Source organism: Pristiophorus japonicus, chromosome 4 (assembly GCF_044704955.1).
Source record: "Pristiophorus japonicus isolate sPriJap1 chromosome 4, sPriJap1.hap1, whole genome shotgun sequence".
Taxonomy (NCBI): Eukaryota; Metazoa; Chordata; class Chondrichthyes; family Pristiophoridae; genus Pristiophorus; species Pristiophorus japonicus.
Window position 1 is genome coordinate 112,657,737 of NC_091980.1, and position 24,671 is coordinate 112,682,407.

General features: G+C 39.6%; 1 protein-coding gene across 3 annotated transcripts in view; it reads right to left on the bottom strand.

Annotated features, from left to right (window-relative positions):
* Positions 1-663: 663 nt before the first annotated feature.
* Positions 664-24,671, bottom strand: part of LOC139263032 (protein phosphatase 3 catalytic subunit alpha-like) — a 585,203-nt gene continuing 561,195 nt past the window's right edge. For 2 of the 3 annotated variants that reach the window (XM_070878499.1, XM_070878501.1), the window contains 3 exons: positions 21,435-21,532; positions 3,682-3,729; positions 664-2,271 (listed from right to left, as the gene is read on the bottom strand). In XM_070878499.1, coding sequence (XP_070734600.1) covers positions 2,087-2,271; positions 3,682-3,729; positions 21,435-21,532 — 331 coding nt within the window. In that variant the 3' untranslated portion in view covers positions 664-2,086. The remainder of the gene's footprint in view (positions 2,272-3,681; positions 3,730-21,434; positions 21,533-24,671) is intronic. The other variant, XM_070878500.1, reaches the window with a different exon arrangement.

A 24,671-nucleotide genomic window follows, 5' to 3' on the forward strand; every position in this document is an offset into this window, starting at 1 on the left:
TTTTCTTGGTGTTAACTATTTCAATTCCAAAACTGTAACACAAAATATGAATGACAAACATAAATGAAGGTCTTTCCACACGAGTGATTGTTTTGAAATAATTGATATAAAAAGAGTGCTGCACCAATAGAATCAGGTACGCAGATGAAATTATAAATATTCAAAATGAAAACTGAATGAGCATTTGAGGGGTTTTGCCCCATTATAAGATCTAATCGCAGCACTGTTAGTCTGCTCACTGAGTTCAAATTATAGTGCTACATCTTGTAGTGAGGCATGAGTTTAAATAATACATAATGCAAGCACCCTGCAAAATAACAAAGCAGATTAGAAAGCTTAGTGACAGAAGCACTCAAGTTGTAAGCATCTTGTCATATATCCATTAACAATTTATTTTTTATTCGGAAACTATGTTGGCACTGCCCTCCAACTAGGAATTGCAATTACAATCCTTTTAACAGCTTTTCCTATTGTGTTACTGAATGGAATTGTGTGATTACTGAAGTTTTCTAATGACAGCAAGAAAGTTCTACAGTATTCTAACATTGTGAATTTAGCAGATGGGGAGTGTTTACTTTTGTAATCATATCTGCCTACTTACTATTCCAACGGTTAGTAAAATTTTATTCATGATTTTATAAAACAGTATCTTCAAGAAATTGCTGGGTTCATGCACATTTTATTGAATAGTAAAAAAGTGTTCGAGTTTCCAGAGGGCATGCTTACAATGTCAGTGTTTCAAGTAACAAGTTAAATGTGAAGCCTCGTCGGTTCCAGATGAGAAAATTACAAGAGGAATTACAAGATGAGATCCATGAAAATCTTCAAAAAGTTTTCACGCTTTGACAAAACAAGAGTCAACAAAGAGTGGAAGAAAATGGATAGTATGCTGAACTTTAACTTTTAGTGAGGCACCACACTGTGCCTTAATTAATTTAACAGTTTTGATACCCATGCTATCATGCATTGGCAGCCAAACATGTTGCTTTGGACTAATCAACATTTCACTGAATATGCTCATTCGTGCTATCAGCCACTCCTTTACATACAGATAACTTAAAAAATACAAATAATTTCAACTGTCAAAGGAACTTCAATGTTTGTACACCAATTGCAATAACTCAAAAGCTTTACCAATTCTGCAGAGAGAAAGCAAGTAAGAATACAACACAGCCAGATTTTTTTAACACAGCACAAATATAGCTCCACATATTGTTAAGAAACTTAACCACATGCATAGATGCATTCTATAGATGCTGTACAAATCCTAATTCTGGCACTATAGTGGTGCACGTTAATTACTTTACAAAAAATACTGTGCCATTTGTAACTGTTCATTACAGGCAAGTGACAAGCAAAACCTAGTTTTTATCTCAGAACTTAGCAACAAAAAGATAGATACCAGTAATTTAGATTCCAGTTACAAGCAACATGATCGGATAGTAGGTTACCATCAAACAGACCTGATAGCATCCAAATACGCAGAAGTCGGGCAGGGGAATTTTATACAAAACAGAATCATCTGGTATTTGGCATTTGAAACATTTTGCAACTTCAAATTTGTTTTTCTAAGACTTCTATAATTCCAGAATTTCAATACTAGTAGCAAAACTTTTATTTTAAATTAAGTTATATTAATCATATAACTATATTTATGCATGAAACATTTTTACCTTTAACAGTTTTGAAATGTTTGGTGCTACTTCTCAAATGCACCATTGGATGTATCAATGTGAAACAATTTACCCAAGTTTACAAGAGACCTTTGTAAATGTCTACCCTTGCTTTCATTAGGGAAAACAAGTAAACAACTGAACAGCCTCAGACCACGCTTTAATACATAACCTGCATTGAGTCTCACCTTGTCTATAAGCACTGATGGCAGTCCCTCTAAACAAGATGGCTAAGGTTTCCAGCTTTCTAACACTAATTTTCTGTGTGGAAGTTATGGGGTTTGTGTTTTCTTTTATAAATTTATTCAAACTCTGCTTCTGAGTGAGCAGTATACTGTCTTGGATATTAAAGGCTGGAACACCAAATAGTTGACATAGTACAACTGCAGAGCTGTCGGAGTCTTAAAAGCAGGTCACTGGATGTTGCTGTTGTCATCTGTCCCATTCGACTCGGACATGTTCATTTTCCCAGTTGAATGAACACTGCCAGAATTGGATACTGCTTCTCTTCGAGGAGGCATCCTCTCATTGATACGGTCCAGGCCTTTTGCTTCTTCAAAACTACTGATTTTATGCTGAGGTGTAAATCCTCGGATGGCTAGAATTGGATGGATTGTTTTGAGTAGGTTAAGAAGTAAACAGAAAAAGAAAAAAAAACAATTAACCTCATGATTGTATTATTTCGACTACATATATGTTAAAAAAATAAGTCTTGTCTGATCAATATTTAGTTTCACTTTGCCTGAAACAAATTTGGGATTGCATTTCTGTAGGCAGCCTCCTGATTGCAATGGAAACGCTGTTTCTGTGGGGTTTTTGCAAATCTTCCGCTGATGTTACAGCGGATGTTCAGCACAGCACTGTGAAAATTCAACCACTGAATCTAAAAGAATTTATCTTTTAATTGCATTTATCTTGTATTTTGTTTAGCGCAACTCAGTAACAATCACTTTAATTTGTATCGGTTGATCAGTGCTTTTCTACATATTTGTTTCATAGCAAATATTAACAATTAATTTTCTTTACTTAAATACCATCAGCTGAAGACTTTTCCTTACACAGACATTGTTTCCAGCTATCTGTGATATTCCTTCTGAATGGATGTTAACAATAGGTATAAAAACATCACAGTAGGTTACTGTTATCCACAGAGAAACTATAACACTAGCACAAATGCACAAATATCTATTGTAGCAAAGAGGTCACTGCTGGAACTTCTGTAACTTAGCAATGTTTTAGTTAGTGATTGGATGTAGACTAAAGACCTACATATGAAACATGACAGAACACTTTGTCTGCCCCGAGAACGTTTTGTCTAAGAAGCAGGCAATTAAAAAAAAATACCGTTTAGGATCACTGTAAAATAAAGAAGTAAATCTCCAAGGGGACAGTCAAAGGTTAATGTCACAAGACATGGAAAAATTACAAGACCTTCAAAAGGAAATTAAAATCAAAAGCAAACAAACTCTTGCAACCTGCAAGGGTTTGAGGAGCACTGCTGTTCCTCTGTACAATAAACATCACCAGTCACTAGACAACCACTTAGTCAACAGTTGTTGTTTTTGCTCTTGTGTATTGCAAACATATATTTAGAAAAGAACACATGGCTACCTGTACAAATTGGTCAGCTGTATTTCGCAGCGCTGTGCTGTTAAATTTAAAAGTCAACAAGAACAAACTGTGCAACTGCAGCTAAATAATAGAAAGGATCAAGACACAAAAATAATGGCATTTATTAAAGCTGCAGTGTAAGTTACGGTTATGGCACGTAGCTCACTTTCTACTTTCATAGGCGTAAATATGGCACAGTGAAAACATTGAACTATCCTACTTTTTCAACAGGAGTTGATTTGGACTTAAAATTTTTTTGGCCAGTTGCAAATTCATCAATTAAGAAGCCTATTTACGCCCATGGCTGTTGTTATAGAACCTGAAGAATGTATGTGAAATAAAATAACACCACTAAAATCTATCACAACAAATACAGTGAGCAAATGCCCCATATTACCTTCATGAGTTTCAACACTCTCAATGGCCTCAATAGCCTCAACAGTAGCTGAAGAGAAGAGAAGGGTTGCATGCAAAATGAATGAGAAAATTGAGTGGGTTTTCAGTGCAGTAAACATCCAACATGTTGAAAACAGGAAGCTCCACCGAGAATAATGTAGGAGTGGCAATTGTATATTCAGTACGCTCAAAAGAAAGCATTAATATAGTTTCAACAAAAATATAGCCAAATTCTTGCGCCTATAAAGGGATATGGACAAAATCAATGAGCAGATTAAATGATATGAAAATTTAATTTATCATCACAGAATGGATAACTTCGAACTTACATGGTATAATGGAACAACAATATAAAATGACCTTTAGGCAGTTCATAGGGCAGAAGGATTGGTTGACTATAGACATAAAATGTAAAGTTCATTTGCATGTATTGAATATATATACTGTAAAACCAGACATTATTGAGATTCAATACTTGTATTTTCTGGAGTTTTAACAGATATAAACATTGTAATTATTAGTTTTTTTCTGACGACACATACACATGCACATATTTTTTTGAGGAAACACATCAGGTTGGTTATCATGTTGAGTATTTGCAAGTTATAGGCTTTTCAGAGGTAAGTAATAATGAAAGGTGATATTTGAGAAATTAATACCAAATCTTATCCTTTGAAACCCCATAAATTCTCCACATTCTGTAGAATTACTATTAATAGGTAAATTCATGCTACTAATTTTATATTATAAGTGTAATCATGCATTTCCTCAAGCATAAGCTCTGACGCAGAACTTAAATTTCATATTGTACTGTATCCTACACCTAGATCTGCAAACATTATATGTCATAAAAATATCATTTCCAATACCTCATTCCATAGTAAAAGAAATAGTATCTATTATAATAGGGATACTGATAGCATCTTCTATCCTTATCATCTTCCCACTTACATTGAAAGATATACTGTGGTTAGAAAATAGCTTCCAGTGCCTGGCTGAGAAGCATGTCGCAATATCTTAGCATTTGCCCTTCATGTTCAGTTATCAATACCTCTGTTTTTGTTACTATGATCAACTGTGAGTCGTAGGTAAAATATTTCAAGTATTCTTGATCTGCAACCAGATGACACGATCATGAAGAAAAATATATTCAGCAGCTTTTATACTGGAAAAAGAACTTAGGTGCATCTTGATGATAGTAAAAACTGCAGTTGGTTAACAGAATCAATAAGTCATAAGTGTAACTCTATTAATATATTGTGAGCATTCATTTTGTTTGAAAGTTTCCATGGGTTAGAATTTTCCCAAAGCCCGCCAGCACCCGACTGCCGCCCAAAAATCGCAAAGGCTGAGAAGATTATCGCTGGTGAAAACTTCCCGAAAATTTTTTTAAAATCCGCCCAGCGAAAAACACGGGCCTTGCACCCACAAACTGGGCGCAAAAGTGCAATTTAGGGTAGATTGGGCGGTGCCTAAAGAAAATGGGTGAAAATTTTTTAAAATCTATAAAAGTTTACCCCGAGGGCCTAACACTAAACAAAAAAAATGTTTTTTTAAAACCTAACCAAAAAATCCAAGAAACATTCCCAAGACAATTTAAAATTAAATCACCCCAACAGATTTTGAAAATAATTAGTAAAAAAAACAATCACTTACCTTTTTCTTACAGACCTACTTACCTACCGCTCAGCTCCGCTGATCCTCGAGGGAGTTTAAAAATATTTAATACTTACCTACGGATCACCGCTCAGCCAAAAATCATGTCAGGGTGATCTATGGACGGTGCACACCGGCAGTCTGCTCTCCAGCGGGACTTCAAAACCACCCACAATGTTCCACTCACCTGATTACTGCCCACAATGGCCAATACCGCTCAGAAACTGGCCGATGAGCCTGAGCAAATTCTAGCCCCATGTCATCATAAATAGAACATTTAGCTCCTTGCCTGCTGGCAGAGTTTGAGAGTTTTTATCTCATTAGCAATTAATATCGCCAGATAAAAACTTTACCATCCTAGCTATTTACAATGGATATGAGATTTCTAGAACAACAAGAAAGGGACACAGTGCCTTTTAACAGTTTCCATTTTTACTTCTAACCACCCTATTCATGTGATGTGAAGTCAAAAATTGCTGAACAGATTTTAATATCTTCAGTTCTTGAAATTTGTGATCTAGTGATCAAGGCATCACCTGATTTCAATGGTCATTAAAAGCACAATAATAAATATTTTACATTATCAGATAATTTAAAAATATATAATTTCTCTTTGTTTAATTATATAGATTTTAAACTTTATAAAACAATGGAACAATTCTTCCTAAAAATAGATTATTTAATGATGCACAGAAAAAAAATTCAACGTCTGTAAACATCTAAGACATCTATTTTTCCACTTAGAATAGTACAGTATTTAGTATTCCATTCACCAGTTCTATCACCTTTCACCTCAATTAATGCAAAGAACATTTTTGCAGCTAATTATATAGAACTTTTACACCAAAATGGATTTGAGCCATCAATATTTCTGCTAAGTTATACTGCACAAATATGATTTTGCTACAAAGATAATTATACAATTATTGTTAGAAATGTGAATCAGGCATGAGAATTAAACATCAGTACCCTGCTCAGTATCTGTTTGTATGTACTGTAGCCCTTTGCTGGTGTGAGCACCACCCAATCACTGCTAGTGTAACTTTGGCACCTTCAATCTTGTCGTCAGGACTACTGCCTCTTTGCTGGTGTAAGGACTACACCTTCAACACTGGTGTCATTACGGAATTTCTTATCTGCTTCTGATATTCTGATGAAGGCTACAAAGCTAAAACATCATAACTGACAGACCCATTGCATATTGCCAGAATTTTCTGTTTTTATTCTCAATTTTCAACATTTGCAGTTTTAGTTTTGTAGTACTGAACTTCTCTTCTGGTATTAAGGGCCCAAGTTTCCACAAGAAAAAAAACGGGCGCCCCTCCGAGCTGGGCACCTGTTTTTCGCGCCTAAAACGGCGCCTAAAAAAATCCTCGGTATTCTCCACCTACCTGTAGGTCCTCTGGCCCTCGGTGCAGTCAGCACGAGCTGTGGGGGGGGGCGGAGCCAGGTCCCGGCGCTGAAAACAGTGCCGGGACCTCTGCACATGCGCGCTACAGTCGGCACGCAAGTGCAGTAGCTCCAGGCGCCGAACTGTGTGGGAGGGGCCCGAAGCACGCAGCCCCTAGCCCTGGCCCAATGGCCTCACTGGGGCTGCGTGAATAAGGCTCCTCCCACGGCCAGCTCCTGCTCCCCGCCCGACCAGACCCGACACTCGCTCCCCCCGCTGACCAGACCCGACCCGACACCCGCTCCCCCCCCCCCCGCCCCGACCCGAGACCCGAGACCCGCTCCCCTCGCCGTGACCCGAGACCCGCTCCCCCCCCCCCCGCCCCAACCCGAGACCCGAGACCCGCTTCCCCCCCCCCGGGACCCGACACCCGCTCCCTCCCCCCCGCGCCGACCCGAGACCCGACACCCGCTCCCCCCCCGGACCCGACACCCGCTCCCCCCCCCCCCCCGGGACCCGACACCCGCTCCCTCCCCCCCGCGCCGACCCGAGACCCGACCCCCGCGCCGACCCGAGACCCGAGACCCGCTCCCCCCCCCCCCGGGACCCGACACCCGCTCCCTCCCCCCCGCGCCGACCCGAGACCCCCCCCGACCCGACCCGAGACCCCCTCCCCCCCCCGACTGACCCGACCCGCGCTCCTGTTCCCCGACCCGACGTCCCTCTCCCTCCCCCCTCCCCTCTCTCCCTCCCTCCCTCCCTCCCCTCCCTCTCTCTCTCCCTCCCTCCCTCCCTCCCTCCCCTCTCTCTCTCTCTCTCTCCCTCCCTCCTCTCTCTCTCCCTCCCTCCCCCTCCCGCTCAGCGGCACGAACGGCTGCAGAATTCTCCCTGGCTGAAGCACTTTCACACAGGTAGGAAGATGGTTTATTTAATCTTTTCTTGGCTTATAAATGTTTATTCAGGTTGGATTTATTTGTATAATATTTGTAGAAGTATTAATAATGATTTATTGTCGAATTTAATGAGTTCCCTTCCCCCCCACCTCGTTCTGGACGCCTAATTTGTAACCTGCGCCTGATTTTTTAATGTGTAGAATAAGTTTTTTCAGTTCTACAAAAATCTTCACTGGCTCTATTCTACTTTAGTTTGGAGTACATTTTCACTGTGGAAACTTTCAAATCAGGCGTCAGTGGCTGGACATGCCCCCTTTTGAAGAAAAAATTCTGTTCTAAACTAGAACTGTTCTACCTGACTAGAACTGCAGAAAAAAAAATGTGGAGAATTGCGATTTCTAAAATAGTCCGTTCTCCACCAGTTGCTCCTAAAACTCAGGCGCGAATCATGTGGAAACTTGGGCCCTAAGTACTGAACCCAGGCCAATAGCATAAAACGGCATTCTCTTCATTGATGAAGGCACTGCATCTTCTCTGCTGGTCTTACTATTGAATATTTTGGGCCAGAATTTGCAGTGGGTATGACGGCGTACGCTAAATCCAGAACTTGCGACCTGTCAAGTTCCGACTGCAACTGCACCAACATTGAAAACCTAATTGCTGGCACAGAGTTTGGCTAAATATCCACCAACTGCCCAGCAATTATATACAAATATTTTACAGCTCTTGGAAACAGGCACAGGGCCTGTTTTCACAACATAAGAGTTACCTAGCATTTTAGAATGTTGTCCATGGAAAGTATTTGTCCATGAAAAGTTTGGAGGAAGCGGTTGCTACATTGATAAAATTAGATTTTTTTTTGCATCTATGTGCAGCATAAGCTTAAAAAAGATCCAAACTGAAAGTATAGATATTTATCCTGGAAGGCTCTAGTAATGAGGGTTTTTTTTTCCTTTCCGGAGATCTTAAATGAATGAGACACCTTCTTTTTGCTGATTGGAGCACCAGGCCCACGTGATCCCAGGTATGCTTCCGCACATGCTGTGTCTCTGGGATCCGCGGGCCACCATGCTACCCTTTACGACACAGCGTCAAACAGCAAGTTCACGAAGGAGGGTCCCCCATCAGGTAAGTTTGCATTCAACTCGGATACCGGTGGTGTACTCCGTAGGTACGCCACTGACCACAAAATCCAGGCCAACATCTTTCGGTGCAACTACTGAACTTTATCTGCAGGTGCAGAGATTTGATTCTCTTTGTTGCCGTGAATACCAAGCCTTCTCTGCTTGTGTAAATACAGCATATTCTCTACTGGTGTAAAGGCCATACTCTATTTGCTGATGTTACTACTGTACCTTCCCTCCAGGTGTAAGTACCACACTTTCCCTCCTAATATACGGATTGCACTCTCTGTTGGAGCAGCAGCTGCAACCTCCCTCAAATGTAAGGACTGTACTCTCCCTTCAGGTGTAACAACTGAATCCTCATTCTGACCATCAGCACTTGCCCAGCAATACTAAATAAATATGGAATGTAATGATATACCAAATGATTGTGTCGTGGCTACCCACAATACGGTTCAATATCAGTTTTCAATCATCCCAGGCTTTTCACATGAGCCACATCTTTCAAGTGAGGTAAACAAGTAATGCAGATTTAAAGTTAACTACTACAATATGATAACATTCAGATTATAAATTGTTTAAAATTAAAATAAATCATTCTGTTCCAGTAAAACCTGGTACATTTGTTGATGTACGAGTTGTAATCTTATTCCTTTCTGCACATTTCAATGACAAGCGATCACTTCCTTTAATAAGCCTTTGTCAGTTCAAAATAACTTGTGCATTTTATAGTTAACTGCTGCAAATTTCAGTGCCATCGCTGATGCTGTAGTGAGCTTTGTATCTACAATTTTATTCTGTAACAAGCTGCATTTAACAGTGAAAAAAAATCAATGATGGATATTTCACGTTGCAAATAATACAAATACAATCGCACCACATTTGATGCATATTCATATTAGGTCACTGAGTAATCCTTCAAACACAAGTAAACTTAATTAACTCTGAATTTACATTAAAATATCATTTGTAATAGTATAGTAAAGCCACAGATATGTGAGGAATGTAACAATTACTATCATTAATTTTTAACTTTTGTATTTTTTTGCTCCCTTGCTACAAGATGTTCTGATTTTACAGTATAATAATCAGGAGATAGTCTTAATATTTGTATTTCAGTGTGTGTAAAATAATAATTAAATAGAATTATGCACTGATAATTGAGTGGGCAGTATGTTTCACTGGTTTTATTTTCTTGGTTTTTCCAGCATCACATTTTCCTAATCAGCTGGGAGGCTGGACAAGAAAGCCACTGACTTCTCTGCAGTCTGTGCCAATGACGTTCCAAGCTCAGCTGAGCGGTCTGAGAGCAGGCTGCAGAGTGTGATGAAGTTGAGGTGAGACACTTCACTGTTGCACACTGTTGCCATCTAGTGGTCCAGCCAAAAACAGACAAAACTCATCACCTCTGTGGCTACTGAACCAGTGACCAAAGGATTCAACAGAGTTTGTTGCTCGTCATCAAGTTTCCAATGAGAGGGAACACACTCCTTCATGTGATGAATACTAATTGCAATGGGGAAAAGCTACAAATCTAGTAACACAGGAGATTCTGAATGGTTATTAGGACAGACAAGAGAATGTGACAAACGGAAGCAGAAAAGAGAGAATACCTGTTTGCTCTAAAGGAAGGGGTGACACAGAAAAAAGAGAGAGAAACAGTTCAGAGAAATAGAAAGGGAGAGATTACATTTATGACAGAAAAACAGCTCAGCAGGGTAGGGGAAGAAAGTTTAACAAGTCAATAAAAATAATAGAAGCATGCATAAACTAATTGGAAAGAATCTGTGCAACAAAGCATTATAATTAACAAACATGCATTAAACAATATCAGCTAGAGAACAATACTGACCAGTATAAAAACAATTCTGTTTATCATGCCTATCATTCTCTTACACTGTAGCAACACACATTGAACAAATATATCAGGGATCACACTTCAAATATAAATATTCTTTATAAGGCAATATATTTCAAGAATCTGTTCGGATTATTTACTCTCATTTCTGATCATTCAAAGCAAATGATAGAAAATAATATGCATATTAGCTTATTCAGCACAAAAAAAATACTTGAGCTTATTTTGAATAAGGAAACATCTCTTAAATCCAGTCATAGGTTACTCATGTCATTAAACTACTAGTTTCGCAACAACAGAGTGCTTTTCAATGCAAACTGATACAAAAACAATAGTATAAATCAGAGATGAGTCAGTGACCTGGATGTAGACTGCATGGAAGTCAAGAGATGTGAGACAGTACAACTTCATACTTTAAAATGTTGCCAGGAGGTCCATTGGATACTAAAACTAACTTGTAAATGTTTTTAATTACATAAAAGAGCTCATGGTCTTGCTTATGCTCTCAAAACATTAAAATTAAACTAGTCAGCAATTGGAGCTCTGTGCATGAATCGACCTCCTTTGTTGGTGAGCGGATGTGAATGGAACTGAAAATGTAATTCCATTCTGCCAGCTCCACATCACACTACAAAGGTATAATTGCCAGACGTATGCCTGTAGTTTAACAATGCCCTTAAATTAAACGTCCATTTTGCTTTAAAAGCTAATTTTCCCAGTCCCACTATATTAGTTAAATTTTGATGCACATGTAATTTTACAGCTTCCTGAGTGGACCTTGCCATCAAATTTTTTTTAAACAAGTATCAAGGAGGAAAATCAATAAATAGTATGGTTTTAAGGGTGCTGCCATCTTATAGATGAAATTATTATGGGCCGTAAATTGCGGCCTCTCCGGGTGTGTACAATGTGCACACTCGCCCGAAGAGGCCTCGCAAATGTCGGTTCTTGACGTGCGATGTGCATGCGCCGAGGACCGACATTTGCAATCTGTCAAAATGTCTTTTGACAGTACGAAAGCAGATTTGGGCTATTTGCCCAACTCCTGCCCAGAAAATGTCCTTCAAACTCTTGCACCTGATAAAAGCAGGCGTAGAGCCTACTTTTACCAGCTTTTTTAAAAGATAGAAAAATTTAATTTTATCGCTAATTTTTATATTAAAAACTCTGTCCATTAAGGTAAGTTTATTTTTACCCCTGTTAAAACATATTTTTTTAAATTCTATCTTTTTTTTGTCTAAAACATTTAATTAAATTCAATTTCAATTAATTTTAAGTATGTGAGGTGTTTGTTTTTATTTATTGTGTTGTGTTTCTGTGTTTTTGGGGGTATTCTCATTGATAGTAATGGGAGCCCGTACAAACGGAACTCATCATTACTATCAATGAGAATATTCCATGTTCATTGGTGGTCCAGGCCCACGTGATCCCAGGTTGTGCTTACGTTCTGGGATGTGTAAGCCCATATGCTGGGCTGCGAATGGAGGCTTCGGACCGCAAGTCTACTTCCCTACAGGACCACCAGGTACTTTCGTAAAATAAATTTTGGTCGGAGGGGTCTGCCCGTAGGAGCCTCCGACCGCAATTTTTGCCCCTATAACTTTTTAAAGGGCCTCTTGAAGTTAGCCTCAATAGGGAATTAAATTAACTCTTAGTGCAGCATTGGGGTCTTAATATTTATTTCACCTTTTATCAATTTTGACAATTCAGTATTGATATTCATAAATGGTTGAAGCATTTTCGAGCTATTTTGTTAAGTAAATATCAAACTAATGTAATAAAACATGTATTAAAATCAATGTTTAATTTTATGCTCCAAATCATTTATGATAGAACCGATAAAGAGTAACTCAGTTGTGAGGTAGCTGCAGCACCGTACATTACAATATATCCTCGTGCCCAGGAATTAGATCAGTCCTGTTTTTAAACGTTTTTTGTTGGCCAGTTCTCTGCAGAAGCAAAGAAGAATTCCTATCTAGTTGAAGTGAAAACAAAGATAAACAATTAGCTGAAATTAATTAATCAAGTATTAAATGTATTCTTTTCAAGTGAAGATAAATCAGATTATATGATATTAATATATCCACAGACAAATGGGTGTGACTTGTTTAAATAGGAATATAATCCAACAATCCTATTGATACGAATGTTTTAGAATGCACTTTATTCACTGAAATAAGAGACTGGAGCTATGTATGCTTTAGATATTGATGATATTATTTTAGTCACTCCATTTTTAATCCTATCACTGAATGGTCCTTTCTTTTACCTTACGGCCCAATGAGAATAGGTTTAAATAAGAGCACTTGCTATCAATAAAACCTTAATTTCTTCTTGGATTGAGAATACACGTTCTCTATCGATGTTTTACATTTTCTTTGTAGGAAACTGTATCAGCTTTTGCAAACTCCAATGAGCTGTGCTGCTTAGTCATCTTACTGCTTTTATAAATATTTCTGCGAATAAAAGGCTGGGGTAAAACAGAAAGCATTGTATAATTCAATTCAGGGCAAAATAATTAACTGTTCCATTTGAATGATCACAAGAGTTGTTAATCACATTTGATAACTCAAAGCATATTGAATCTGTAGGGTATTGATATATTACATTAATTATATATCAAAATTTAAATAATGTTGGATACATTGTTTTCTCTTATCAATTTTCTCATTACTAGCAGTAACCAAAGTCAGTAACACGCAAATTCTTCATTCTCAAAGGAAAACCATATTGGGAAAGGTTTAGAAATTCAAATTTGGATGTTTAATTGTGATAACATCAACTCAAACCCACAAATTGCATGAGAAATAGAAAAAAATATTTGTGGATTTAAAAACTGCATTCTGTGCACTTTTGAGTATTATTGCCTGTGACATTCAAAATGTAATGTGTAGATTTCAGAAAGATCAATTCCAAGCATCACAAAGACAACTCATCTATACATCATAACATTGGGCTAAAATATCTAATGGAATTGCAAAAATGTTATCAGATGTTAGAAATATTTTTATTATTGCACTGAGGAAAGATCACAGACTATATAGGGCTGGATTTTCGGGTGGTTTGTGACCGGGTTTTCGCCGCGTTTTGACCTCCGCGGCGAAAGCCTGGGCGCGATCCTCGGCTCCTTGTTTCCGGAGGCACTTGGAAGTACCGCCGGGGAGAGCTGCGTCGGGCGTGTAATGGCTCGGTTTGCGTTACCGTCCGAGTTTCGGCACTCACCCGACCCGACCCGACTCGTGCAGCCCTGCCGGCAGTGGTAAGTTGGAAAATCTGCAAAAATGGTAAGTTAAAGTTTTTATTCATTTTTTTTTTTGCAGTGATAACTACGGGTCTTGGTAATGTTTTTTGAATGTTTTTTTGAATTCCCCCCCACCCCCCCCAAAAGTCGCTTGCAGTGCTCCCAGCCCCGCACTAAAGTTGGCGAGGATCGCGTTTTTGAGCCGCGAGTAATTGTGGAACGCCTCCCTTTACAATGCGACCCTGGCGCAGACACCAAGTGCTGAAAGTTGGGCCTTAAATCGCTAACACAGCAAAAACGTTAATTTTCATGTATCGCTTGCATTTTCACCCAAAAACCCCAAAACCCGAAAATCTTGCCCCGTTAACACTGTTTCTCTCTCCACAGCTGCTGCTTGGTCTGCTGAGTATTTCCAGCATTTTCTGCTTACATTTCAGATATCCAGCATCTGCAGTATTCTGCTTTCTGTTACTTCAACCTTATTGGTTTCCTTGTGCTTTTTTCACATCTCACAAATTAATTACATTTGCCTTGATGTGGTTTAGTGAACAGATACTGGATCTCTTTTAAAAATGGCATATATCTTGCTCAAAAGCATTGTGAAGGATGCAGGGATAAGATTATTGTGGTAACTCACTATTAATTTAATAGTGTCATCTTACTATACCATGTGATACTGTACAGAAGAGTGAATCACATCCAGAGCACAAGACACAACATTGCATTTTTTGCTTAATATTTTTATTTTAAACTTGTATGTACTTGATCAGGTTTCAGAGATTGTTGTTTATTTGGGAGGAAATGAACAGAGGAACTGTGCTGTGGTATGTGAAGCTATTTCTTACTGGCACCTTCCTCAGTTACAACATATTGACGTTAATGCACAGGAGAAATCAATAGAAAATAACAAATATTTACTCTGCAGTATTAAATTGTTCATGTTGCTGATTTGAATAAAGAGGAGAACACCTAGTAGAACTGCGATGCCGATGCAAAACCTGTGAAACAGAATTCAACCCACAGTGTAATATGCCGATTTTTGACAACACGAGTCTCGGCAGATATTTAATATTGAGATTGCCAATAAAGCAAACCAGGCAGCTGAGCAACCTTCAAAGATTTTAGATTTCATAGGCCAAACTATTGTTTTGGTTACTGTGAATTTCAATCACGGGCATTTTACATAAATTTGAGTACACTCAAAAACGTGAAGATAACTCGACAAAAGAACAGGCAGCTCATTAATGTCCAGTCTCTATACTTGCGTTTTACACTTAAACTGTAGATTATGCAATAATCCTTTATTAGATCATAGCATTTAAAATTTATTTGGGTGAATTTAAAACAAATACTCCATTAGACAATGTTACCTGTAATATACATTTGTCTACAAATGAAAATAACTGTCTCACAAAATAATAATGCTCCTCTATAAAACAGATGCATGTAGTTTCTGCAGCATGCTACATAACTGTAATATAATTACTCTCTTACATATCAGAAGCATCAACCTTAAATTACATTACTTAGCTCTTCAAAAGAAAAAAAATATATTTTAAGCGTTTGACAAATCTTCATATCCTTCGCATCCTTTTTGCCCCTTAGTAACTATTGCCAGATTGTCATATCATATCACACATTTAGAGATCCCAAAATTGTGATGAATAATAATGTTTCAAATTCATTTGCAAAGGAAAAGATTAGATGCAGTGTGCAAAATATTCATACTTTGTCATCTTAATAAACTACCTGTATTCTGACCAGTAGTATTCGGGTGAGTTCATGATTTGCAGAGATGAGCAAATGTGTATGTGTGTTACTGAACCCTGAAGTAAGTTCTTGGCTGGGCCATTTAGTAAGGTATCTGGGCTGCTGTCAAACGAAATGTACCCTATTACCTCTCCAATTTCTGCCCCTTTCTTTCCTCTTTTGAAAACGTTTACTCATCCTGGGCTATCTTGCCACGATGCTAGCAGCACTCTGTTTCCTCACCCACATGGCTACTTTTCATACACAAGTCTAGGGACTGAGGGCCACCAAGCTATTTGACTATAGGGCATCAGAGTCACATCCAACACTGTTCACAACATTCACACACACGAATGACTGGGTACCAATAAAAATACAGGATTTTTTTCAACCTTAGCCTAGGGACACCAGGGTAACTATAGACCCCACTACCCTTTAGCTAACTCATTACAGATCAGGATCGAACCTGGAATATTTCTGGTTTGTGTTGGGTTCAGAGCCACACAGCACATTGCATTCAGTCACTCAGCCATCAAGAAAGCCTTAATGCACCTTCTGCAACTCAGTAACATTTATATTCAATCTTGAGGAGAAGTATGTAATGTGAAAGGATTGCATTATGAGGAGTAATGAAAAATAAGAAAACACTGAATTAAAAATAAAATAGTTAAATTCCTTTGGACTTTTATTCTAAATTGTAAAATATAAATGTGCTTCAGTAAAATATTTCAAATTGATTTGATGGTTCTCCTATGTTTAAGTTAATTTAACACAACTGTAAAAATTATAGATGGGCAAATTGTGTCTAAATGAAACAACGCAATCTATATTTCAATAGATAAAATCAGACTGTCTATGATTTATTATTTTATATATTACCCCTGTGTTTTAAAGGCCTTGGCTCAGCGCAGCAACATAAGATATGCACCCTCAGCTGGTACAGTTGTGTCATCACAGCAACTGCTACTCACCTCCACATTAGAGTATTATTTTACCTTGATTTTAACATTTACAATTTGGCAATAGCGCCATCAACACTGTATTCTAATTGCCTACACAATATGGCATTTCTGGTGAATTCCTTACTCATACACAAAGTATGGGAAACTGTTAGAGACACAGTTACAGATAGACACAAAGGGGTACAAAGTGCCCTCTATCCGAAACGGGGCGCTCCCACCCCGTGTTGGTGGTTTATAACGCAGTTGCGGTTCAGGTCGACTCACAAAATTGCGCTCTTTGGTTTTTTCTTTGTTTTGATCTGGAAGTTGGTCATAATGAGAGCGGTGACGACACCCGAGGGGCAAAAACGTGGTGGTGACAGCAACTGAGGGGCGGAAGTTGGGTGCTGTGCGGAGTCACTGCCGCGATGACACCATCACATCACCACAGGTCTCCCCTTCACTTAAAGGTTTTTAAAACATCAGGCCACTAGGCCACCAGGGAGGGTTTCGGCTGGGACAGTAGCCTGGCACCCAAGAGGGGGTGCCAGGCGGCCTGTTGGCAGCCCGGCCTAACCCAGGGGCATATTTGTCGGGTCGACCTAGCAGACTTAAAACTCGCGCTGGTGTCGCAACCAGGGGCGTTGCACATCCGGTGCAGCTTTTCCCGGCGCTGCTGCTCAGCGCCGCCGTAAAACCCGACTGGAGGATCGCGGCGGGGCACTGGAGACTTCACCACCACCTTTCACGCCGCACCGTGGTGAAATCCAGAGCGCAAAGGACCATAAAATCCAGCCCAATGTATATATTTTGATTGGCTGGGATTGTACGTGAAACAACTAGTATGCTTACCTCAGAAGATCTTACTATAATCACTGATGGGTTCTATAGTACTCATGGCCCTGATTCTGCATGAAGAATAACAGTGAGGCCATCAGCGCTCACCGTTATCAGACAACAACTTCCAGTGTTTGCACATGCGCAGTTAAACACGGAAATTCGGAAGTTGCTGTCTGATTTTCTCTGCTCCTCCACAAGCTCCATTACTCCAGTATCTCGTCGAGAGATTTGGCATTAAAATATGAAGGGCATAGAAGTGCTGTACTTAGTCACCAGTTGAGACTGGGAGGAATGGGGAGAGAGAGAGGGAGAGGCTGGGGAGAATGGGGAGAGAGAGAGAGACTGGGGAGAAAGGGGAGAGCCACCTATTGAATACTGGTCTATAGTTTCCTGCTTTTTGTTTGCCTCCTTTTTTAAATAGGGGCATTACATTTGCAGTTTTCCAATCTGTTGGGACCGCCCCAGAATCCAGGGAATTTTGGTAGAGAAGCATAATATTAAAGACCCCTAACCTGGTGGTAATAATGAGCCTGCAGCTATGTAGATATCAGAAGTTTTTGCATGCCAATGTATGTTGTTACCCACATTCCAGTCACTGGCATGATAAGTCTCCAGGGTATACTTGCCTGTACATTCATTATGAAATAATCGCTGGAGAGTATTGTTACAGAAGTTAGGTGGGGAAATTGTATAAATATTCCTATGCGTACAAATGAGTTTGTTAAAAATCAAACATTTAATCACTTTTAGCCTATCACCATCAAACCTGTTAAATAATAAATATTAATTTATGTGAAGGAACTACAAAAGACTATCACATCAGCAGAATTATAATCTAGTGTGGGTTGAGAAGTTGTAGCAATGAAAAGATTCAACAGAACAGTAATGTAAGTTGCACTGTGACTCAAACTACATCTTTTTAAACCACAATATAACATCTTTATGCAAAAATGTAAATAGATTTTCACTACAACTATTTTAAACAGAAACTTTAAATCAAGTGCCCCCTTTTGGCACTAGAACCCACAAATTAACAATTTAAAACTGCAACGAAAACCTTGATTTTCACTACAACCAGCTTAAATGGAAAAAATTACTGATGGTCTATATTTGTGGTCATTTGGAAATTCTTCATTAATTTTATTTTCTCCCTTGTTCAGTCATCACACCCTAGCCGAGCCAAGTGCTGCTGACTGGCTCCCAGCACTCAACCAATGCCATCCAATGACTGTGCAACTGGAAGGTTCACAGAAGTAGCCTGGGGTGGCTGACTCTTGTATCTTCCCATTCTTGCCTGTACTCATTACCCCCCCAGCAGCATTATTGGTATTAGGAATTCATTGCATCAGGTATTGCTAGCACAAAATTGAATCCAGCCACTTTGTGGTGCATCATACTGGAATTTGAATGTGTTACATACCTAAATCCTAATGCAGTAGAGCACAGCTTATCGAAACTGGGGAGCACCACTCAAAAAAACAGACGAGTGATTTGTTCGTTCAGAATTAATTTCTTAGGATTTGGATGCAAGAGATACTGATGGTGACAAAGAACACAGACAAGTAATGTGATCACCCATTTAAATTTTACGCCAAGAGGAAGAAATGCTATTTAAATAAAGTATTATGGCTTAAAGTTAGTAGAAGGAGCTATGACTGAAGTCAGGAGTGGGAATTGCCATTTAAATATCACAGCACAGAGGAACTGATTGCAGTAACAGTTCTTGGAAGGAGCTCCACTCCTGCAGCAATAATTTAACATTTTATGCATGATTATTAAACTTAGGAGAGATATCAATCATCGTATCAGTCATATTTCCAATGTCGGTAACTAAATTTATGGTCCTGATTTAATTTCCAAGATGTAAAGGCATTCTAATGGCTGACATACATTTTACATAACTTTAAAATAAGTTACGGGCAGATGATTGTGCCAATAACCTGCACTAATAGAAAATGCTCCTTTCAAAGCTATCACCCCAACCCCCAGAATAGTCATGCTCTATTGGTACTTCAATCGTACTCATGTAGAGGCAGCCCAACAGCATAGTGTAATAATGTGCTAACATGCTGTACAAAAGAGTGGTAAAATATCGGTTTGTTTCTACAGTTCCGCATACGGTGAATTCTTAATTTCTGCGTGTCCTTTCTAAGGACAGTTGAGATGCTTTCATAGAAGGGAAAGGAAAATATCAAAGGGAAAGTTTTTCTACAGTGCCATGACCTGCAGGTTTATGGACCTAGAGCTGGTAAGTGGGATTAGATTGGATAATCTCTTGTTGGCTGGCGCAGATATGATGGTAAGCACTTTAGGGAATCTAATGCGTCCAGAGTGATCTCCTGGACTAGTTTTGATCGCCTGGATCACCCAGGTCGGAGAGGAATTTTTCCAGATTTTTTTCCCCTATTGTTCTGGGTTTTTATCTGTTTTTTTTGCCTCTCCCAGGCGATCGCAAGGCTCCGGATGAAGTGGAGTGTAAAGTGTTGCAATACATGGGCTATCGCAGTTATGTGGGGCGGACTGGTTGGACCGGATGCTCTTTATCTGTCCGCCATTGTTCATTGTTCATAGGTTTATATGTAATCTTCAGGGCTGCTGACCGAGGGCCGTCTGGTTCTTTGTCGGCCGGCACGGGCATGATGGGCCGAAATGGCCTTCTTCTGCGCTGTAAATTTTCAAGTTTCTGTGTGTTTAATGACTGGCTCAAATGTGACATTGCCATTGGCTTGGGAACATGTTGCCTCCCTGTGTGTCCTTTCAAACGGGAGTGGTTTAGGTTACGGGAAAAGGAAATAAAATATTTATAAAGGGAAAATGTTGACATTTCTGGCATAACCATTCATCAGAACTCTGAGGAAGTGGTTCCACTGAAGGATTATGCTTGAAAAGACAATGGTGCAGAAATTGCAGTCAGAGGCTTCCCTCGGGCGGCGCCTCCAACCTGAAAAAAATCTACGAACTTACCTGGTGGTCCAGGAGGTTCGGCGACTTGCGGTCCTGGGTCTCTACGTGTAGACCTGCAAACGTCCCTGGGATCACGTGGGCCAGCCCAACCAATCAAAGCAGGGGTATTCCATTCATACTTGTGGTGAGTTCCATATATCCCCAAGTATGAATGGAATACGCCCAAAAATACAAACACTTAAAATTATTAATCATATAGTTAAATGAATCAAAATTGAACTTAATTAATTTAAAACAAAAATAAAATTTTTTGAAAAATAAATGTACATATCTTAAATTATTGCAGTTATTTAGTTTCCTGTTCTTTGAAAGTCTTATGCTGATAAAAGCAGGTCTTATGCGTAAGAATTTCACGGGCACTCATTGGGCAGAAGCTTGGCAAATAGCCCAAGTCTCCGCCAGTGAATGCCCATTTCTGTTAGATATGTATAATCTGTGAAGAGGATTCTTGACAGATCACAAGTTTCGGGTTTAGGCGTATGTGCAGTACATGCCTAAACTCAGAACTTGCGGGGCCCCGACGGGCGTGTGCATACCGCGAATTCAGCCCCAATAATTTTTCTTTCATTACAGATGCTGCCTGCCTGAATGTTTCCAACATTTTGTGTTTCTGTTTCAAATTACCAGCATCCGCAGTATTTTGCTTTTTGAGAATATATTGATCTTCTTTTGCCTTCCCATCATTTGATTTTCTGTGCTGCTTTTCATGCACTCACCGTACCTACATGAAAGTCTCCTCCTACAGTGGTGGTGTGCAATATTATTGCAGAAAGCACCAAATAATTTTTAAATTGTCTATATTTTGTACAAGATAATAGTATCCTATACATTGATTATTGACGTTCAATACTTCAAATTACCGTACAAATTTACCACCTAGGTTGAACTCTGTGATGGTACAGAACAATTACTTTTTGGACATTGTGGACAAGTAAAAATCCTAATTATTTCTATCAAAACACAATTTGTAGTAGGAATTCTTAAAACATTTGAATAAGAACTGCCAGGGAATAACTTAAAATGTTTCTTGTCAACAAGACTACAATGGACTTAGGCCCAATAAAGCATTGGAAAGGGTGAACTGCAAAGTACACCTACCGCTTTGCAAGGTCTGTTTGCCTCCAGACAGCACTCCACTGGGCAGCATACCGGTTGGAGTTAGACCTTTCAAAGTTAAAACACTCTCACTCTCCTCTCTGAAAAAGAGACCAAATAAGTGTGATTTAGACTGAGTTTCACCCATACATTTATTTTTGAACCTCCTTCAATTGTAGACACTAAATATAAGTGAGCCACTTACTGTAAATAAAATGAGAGAACTTTGAGTTCTTGAATCCATGACAGCACTAAGGTTATTTGCCACAAAGATACTGCCCATCTACCTGAATCCCCCTCATGATTTCTTTAGCCAATTGGTTTTCAGAATATCAGGCAACTGAGCATACAATGATTGGCAACTGAGCATACAATGTTCTGTAAAGATTATCAACAATGATTCACAGAGCACACTCTATTATAATTTACCTTTAGTACATGTCCCTCCAAATTATGTACTTTTTTTAATAAGAAGTTCAGGGCTAGAAATTCGTTGTAGCCATGGAATGGGCGGTATTAGGACAAAGGATGGTGATTTAGCACCAGGCAAAAATGCTCTAGATGTACACAACATTCGTCCTCACTGCTTAATAAAATAATTAAATCAAGTCTAAAAACCCAAGGTCATTGGCATTACATGTAAAGGCTGGACCAATATTGGGTGCAGTCTAATCGCAAGTCATGATTGCCACAGGCTTATTTTCACTACTTAAAGGGAGGTTCATTGATGCTGCAGCACCTCATTCTCAGCCTTGTTGGGTGTGCAGCTGCCTCAACAGCCATAAGAAGAAGGACAAGGAGAAGGAGCACTTAATTACAATCCTCTTGGCAGATCGCTGTCCCAGGGAGAGAGCCCGCAGGTTTTCCCATGAAGCTTTGGAGACATTGGTTTTAGCGGTGGAGAGAAGGTGGGAAGTTCTGTACCCACCAACTGGCAGAAGGCTCTTGCCACACTATGTGGAGGGAGGTGGTGCGCTATATGGAGAGAGGTGGCACACTACATCACGGAATACCCATTCGGAGACCCGATTGTCCAGCTGCCTCCTCCCTCCCTCCTGTTCCTCGTCTTCTTCGCCCTCATCTTCTTCCTCCTCGTCTTACTCCTCCTTCTGCGCACATGTTCCCATCTTTCTCACTGCCGTAGATCCTGGAGGGCGAGTACAGCATGCCAGTACAGCCCCATCAATCTTACAAGTGTTGCAGTTTAAATCTTTGAAGAATAAATATAGCTACTTTGTACTTGCCACAAGACTCCTGATATAAAAGAACCTTGAAATTACTCAATGAAACTGTTGCAGTAGCTGAAACTAACAAAAATCCACTGAGACTGCACTAACCTACGGGTACGGTAGCATAGTGGTTATGTCACTGGACTAGTAATCCAGAGACCTGGACTAATGATCCGGAAACATGAGTTCAAATTCCACCACGGCAGCTGGGGAATTTAAATTCAGTTAATAAATAAATCTGGATTAGAAAGCTAGTATCAGTAATGGTGACCATGAAACTACCGGATTGTCGTAAAAACCCATCTGGTTCACTAATGTCCTTTAGGGAAGGAAATCTGCCATCCTTACCCGGTGTGGCCTACATGTGGCCCCAGACCTACAGCAATGTGGTTGATTCATAACTGCTGTCTGAAATGGCGGCTCACCATCTCCTTCTCTAGGGCAATTAAGGTTGGGAAATAAATGCTGGCCTTGACGCCGATGCTCACGTCATATTAATTAATAAATTTTTTTAAACTGACAGGTGCGATTGATTCATGATCATCCCATTAAATAATGTCCCTGCAGCCAGCTTCCTGGTGCTGCCGCAAGCTCTTCCTGGTCGGTGATTACTCCAGGCGGTGAGGTAAGTGGCTAAAGACAATTTGGGAAATTGGGCGTTCAGTGAACATTGCACACTCACTGATGTCATAATTTCTCTGGCGTTGAGATCCCCGGTGATAACTGTTACCGGCAGCACTACAGGGGGTCCCAATTTACCTTGGGCGCTGGATTCACCTCACCCTGTCGGTATTGGTCTCAATGCCGCATTAGCACCAGCTACTGGTGCTAAGGGGACAAATTTTTCTCCCTCAATTTATAAATCTTGAAGCCATGTTGGAGAAGGAGTACAAAGACGATTTCAACTGTTATTCCTCACTCCAGGATTTGGATGTGTATTCTGTTCTGAACAAAATCTGATGATACGGCTTGACTGTGGATAAATGTCAAAAGTGACCAGATTTCACTATAAGGCTGGTAAAGATGCACTGCAAATTAGAGTATTCTGTGCAGTTCTTGCAATCCTATTATAGGAAGGAGCCACAAAACGATTACAGTGAAGATTCATTTAAGCTATACAGCAGATGTAATAGATTATAGTTATTGTTGAAATTGGAAGATCTGTAGAGATTTTCCAAATGATGAAAGGTTTTGAGGGGTTAATAGTGAACTGTTGTTTTCACTGCTTGGTAGATCAGTAACAAGGAGGTAGAGACACAAAATTATCACTCGAAGAATGAAGGGAAAAGTTAGAAGAAATGTTTACACAGCGGATTATTAGAAAACTTGTTAGCAAAACTGAAGCCCATGTGATTAAAAGGGCAATGGCTCCATGGATATAAAATTGGATAAGGGATAGAAAAGTCAGTTGTGGTGAATGGCTGGTTTTTGGACGAGAGGGAAGCATACAGTGTCATTCCCCAAGGTTCAGTACTAGAACTACTGCTGTTTATGATGTAGATAATGACTTGGACTTGCTGGCACAGGGCACAGTTTCGAAACTTGGAAGTGTAGTAAACAGTGAGGGCGATAGTAATAGATTTCTAAAGGACATAGGCAGGCTGGTGGAATGGGCAGATTACATTTACCACAGAGAAGCGTGAAGTGATTCATTTTCTTTCGGAAGAAGTGCCGAGTGGATGATGCATCTCGGCCTCTTCCCGAGGTCCCCAGTCACAGAAACCAGTCTTCAGCCAATTCGATTCACCGTACATGATATCAAGAAATGGCTGAGTGCACTGGATACAGCCAAGGCTATGGACCTCCACAATATCCTAGCTGTAGTGCTGAAATACATATTAGATATGCATAAAATATTGATTTGTCTTGACGAGGATGTTTATCTAGGAGCCTGTTGGAGCAGCACATTTCAAATATCAGAGTAAGATTCATAATAGCATGCTAAAATCCAAGGAGCACGTTAATTGCCATTTGCAAAATTCTGAATGTATGTTTGGGTGAATGATGGAAT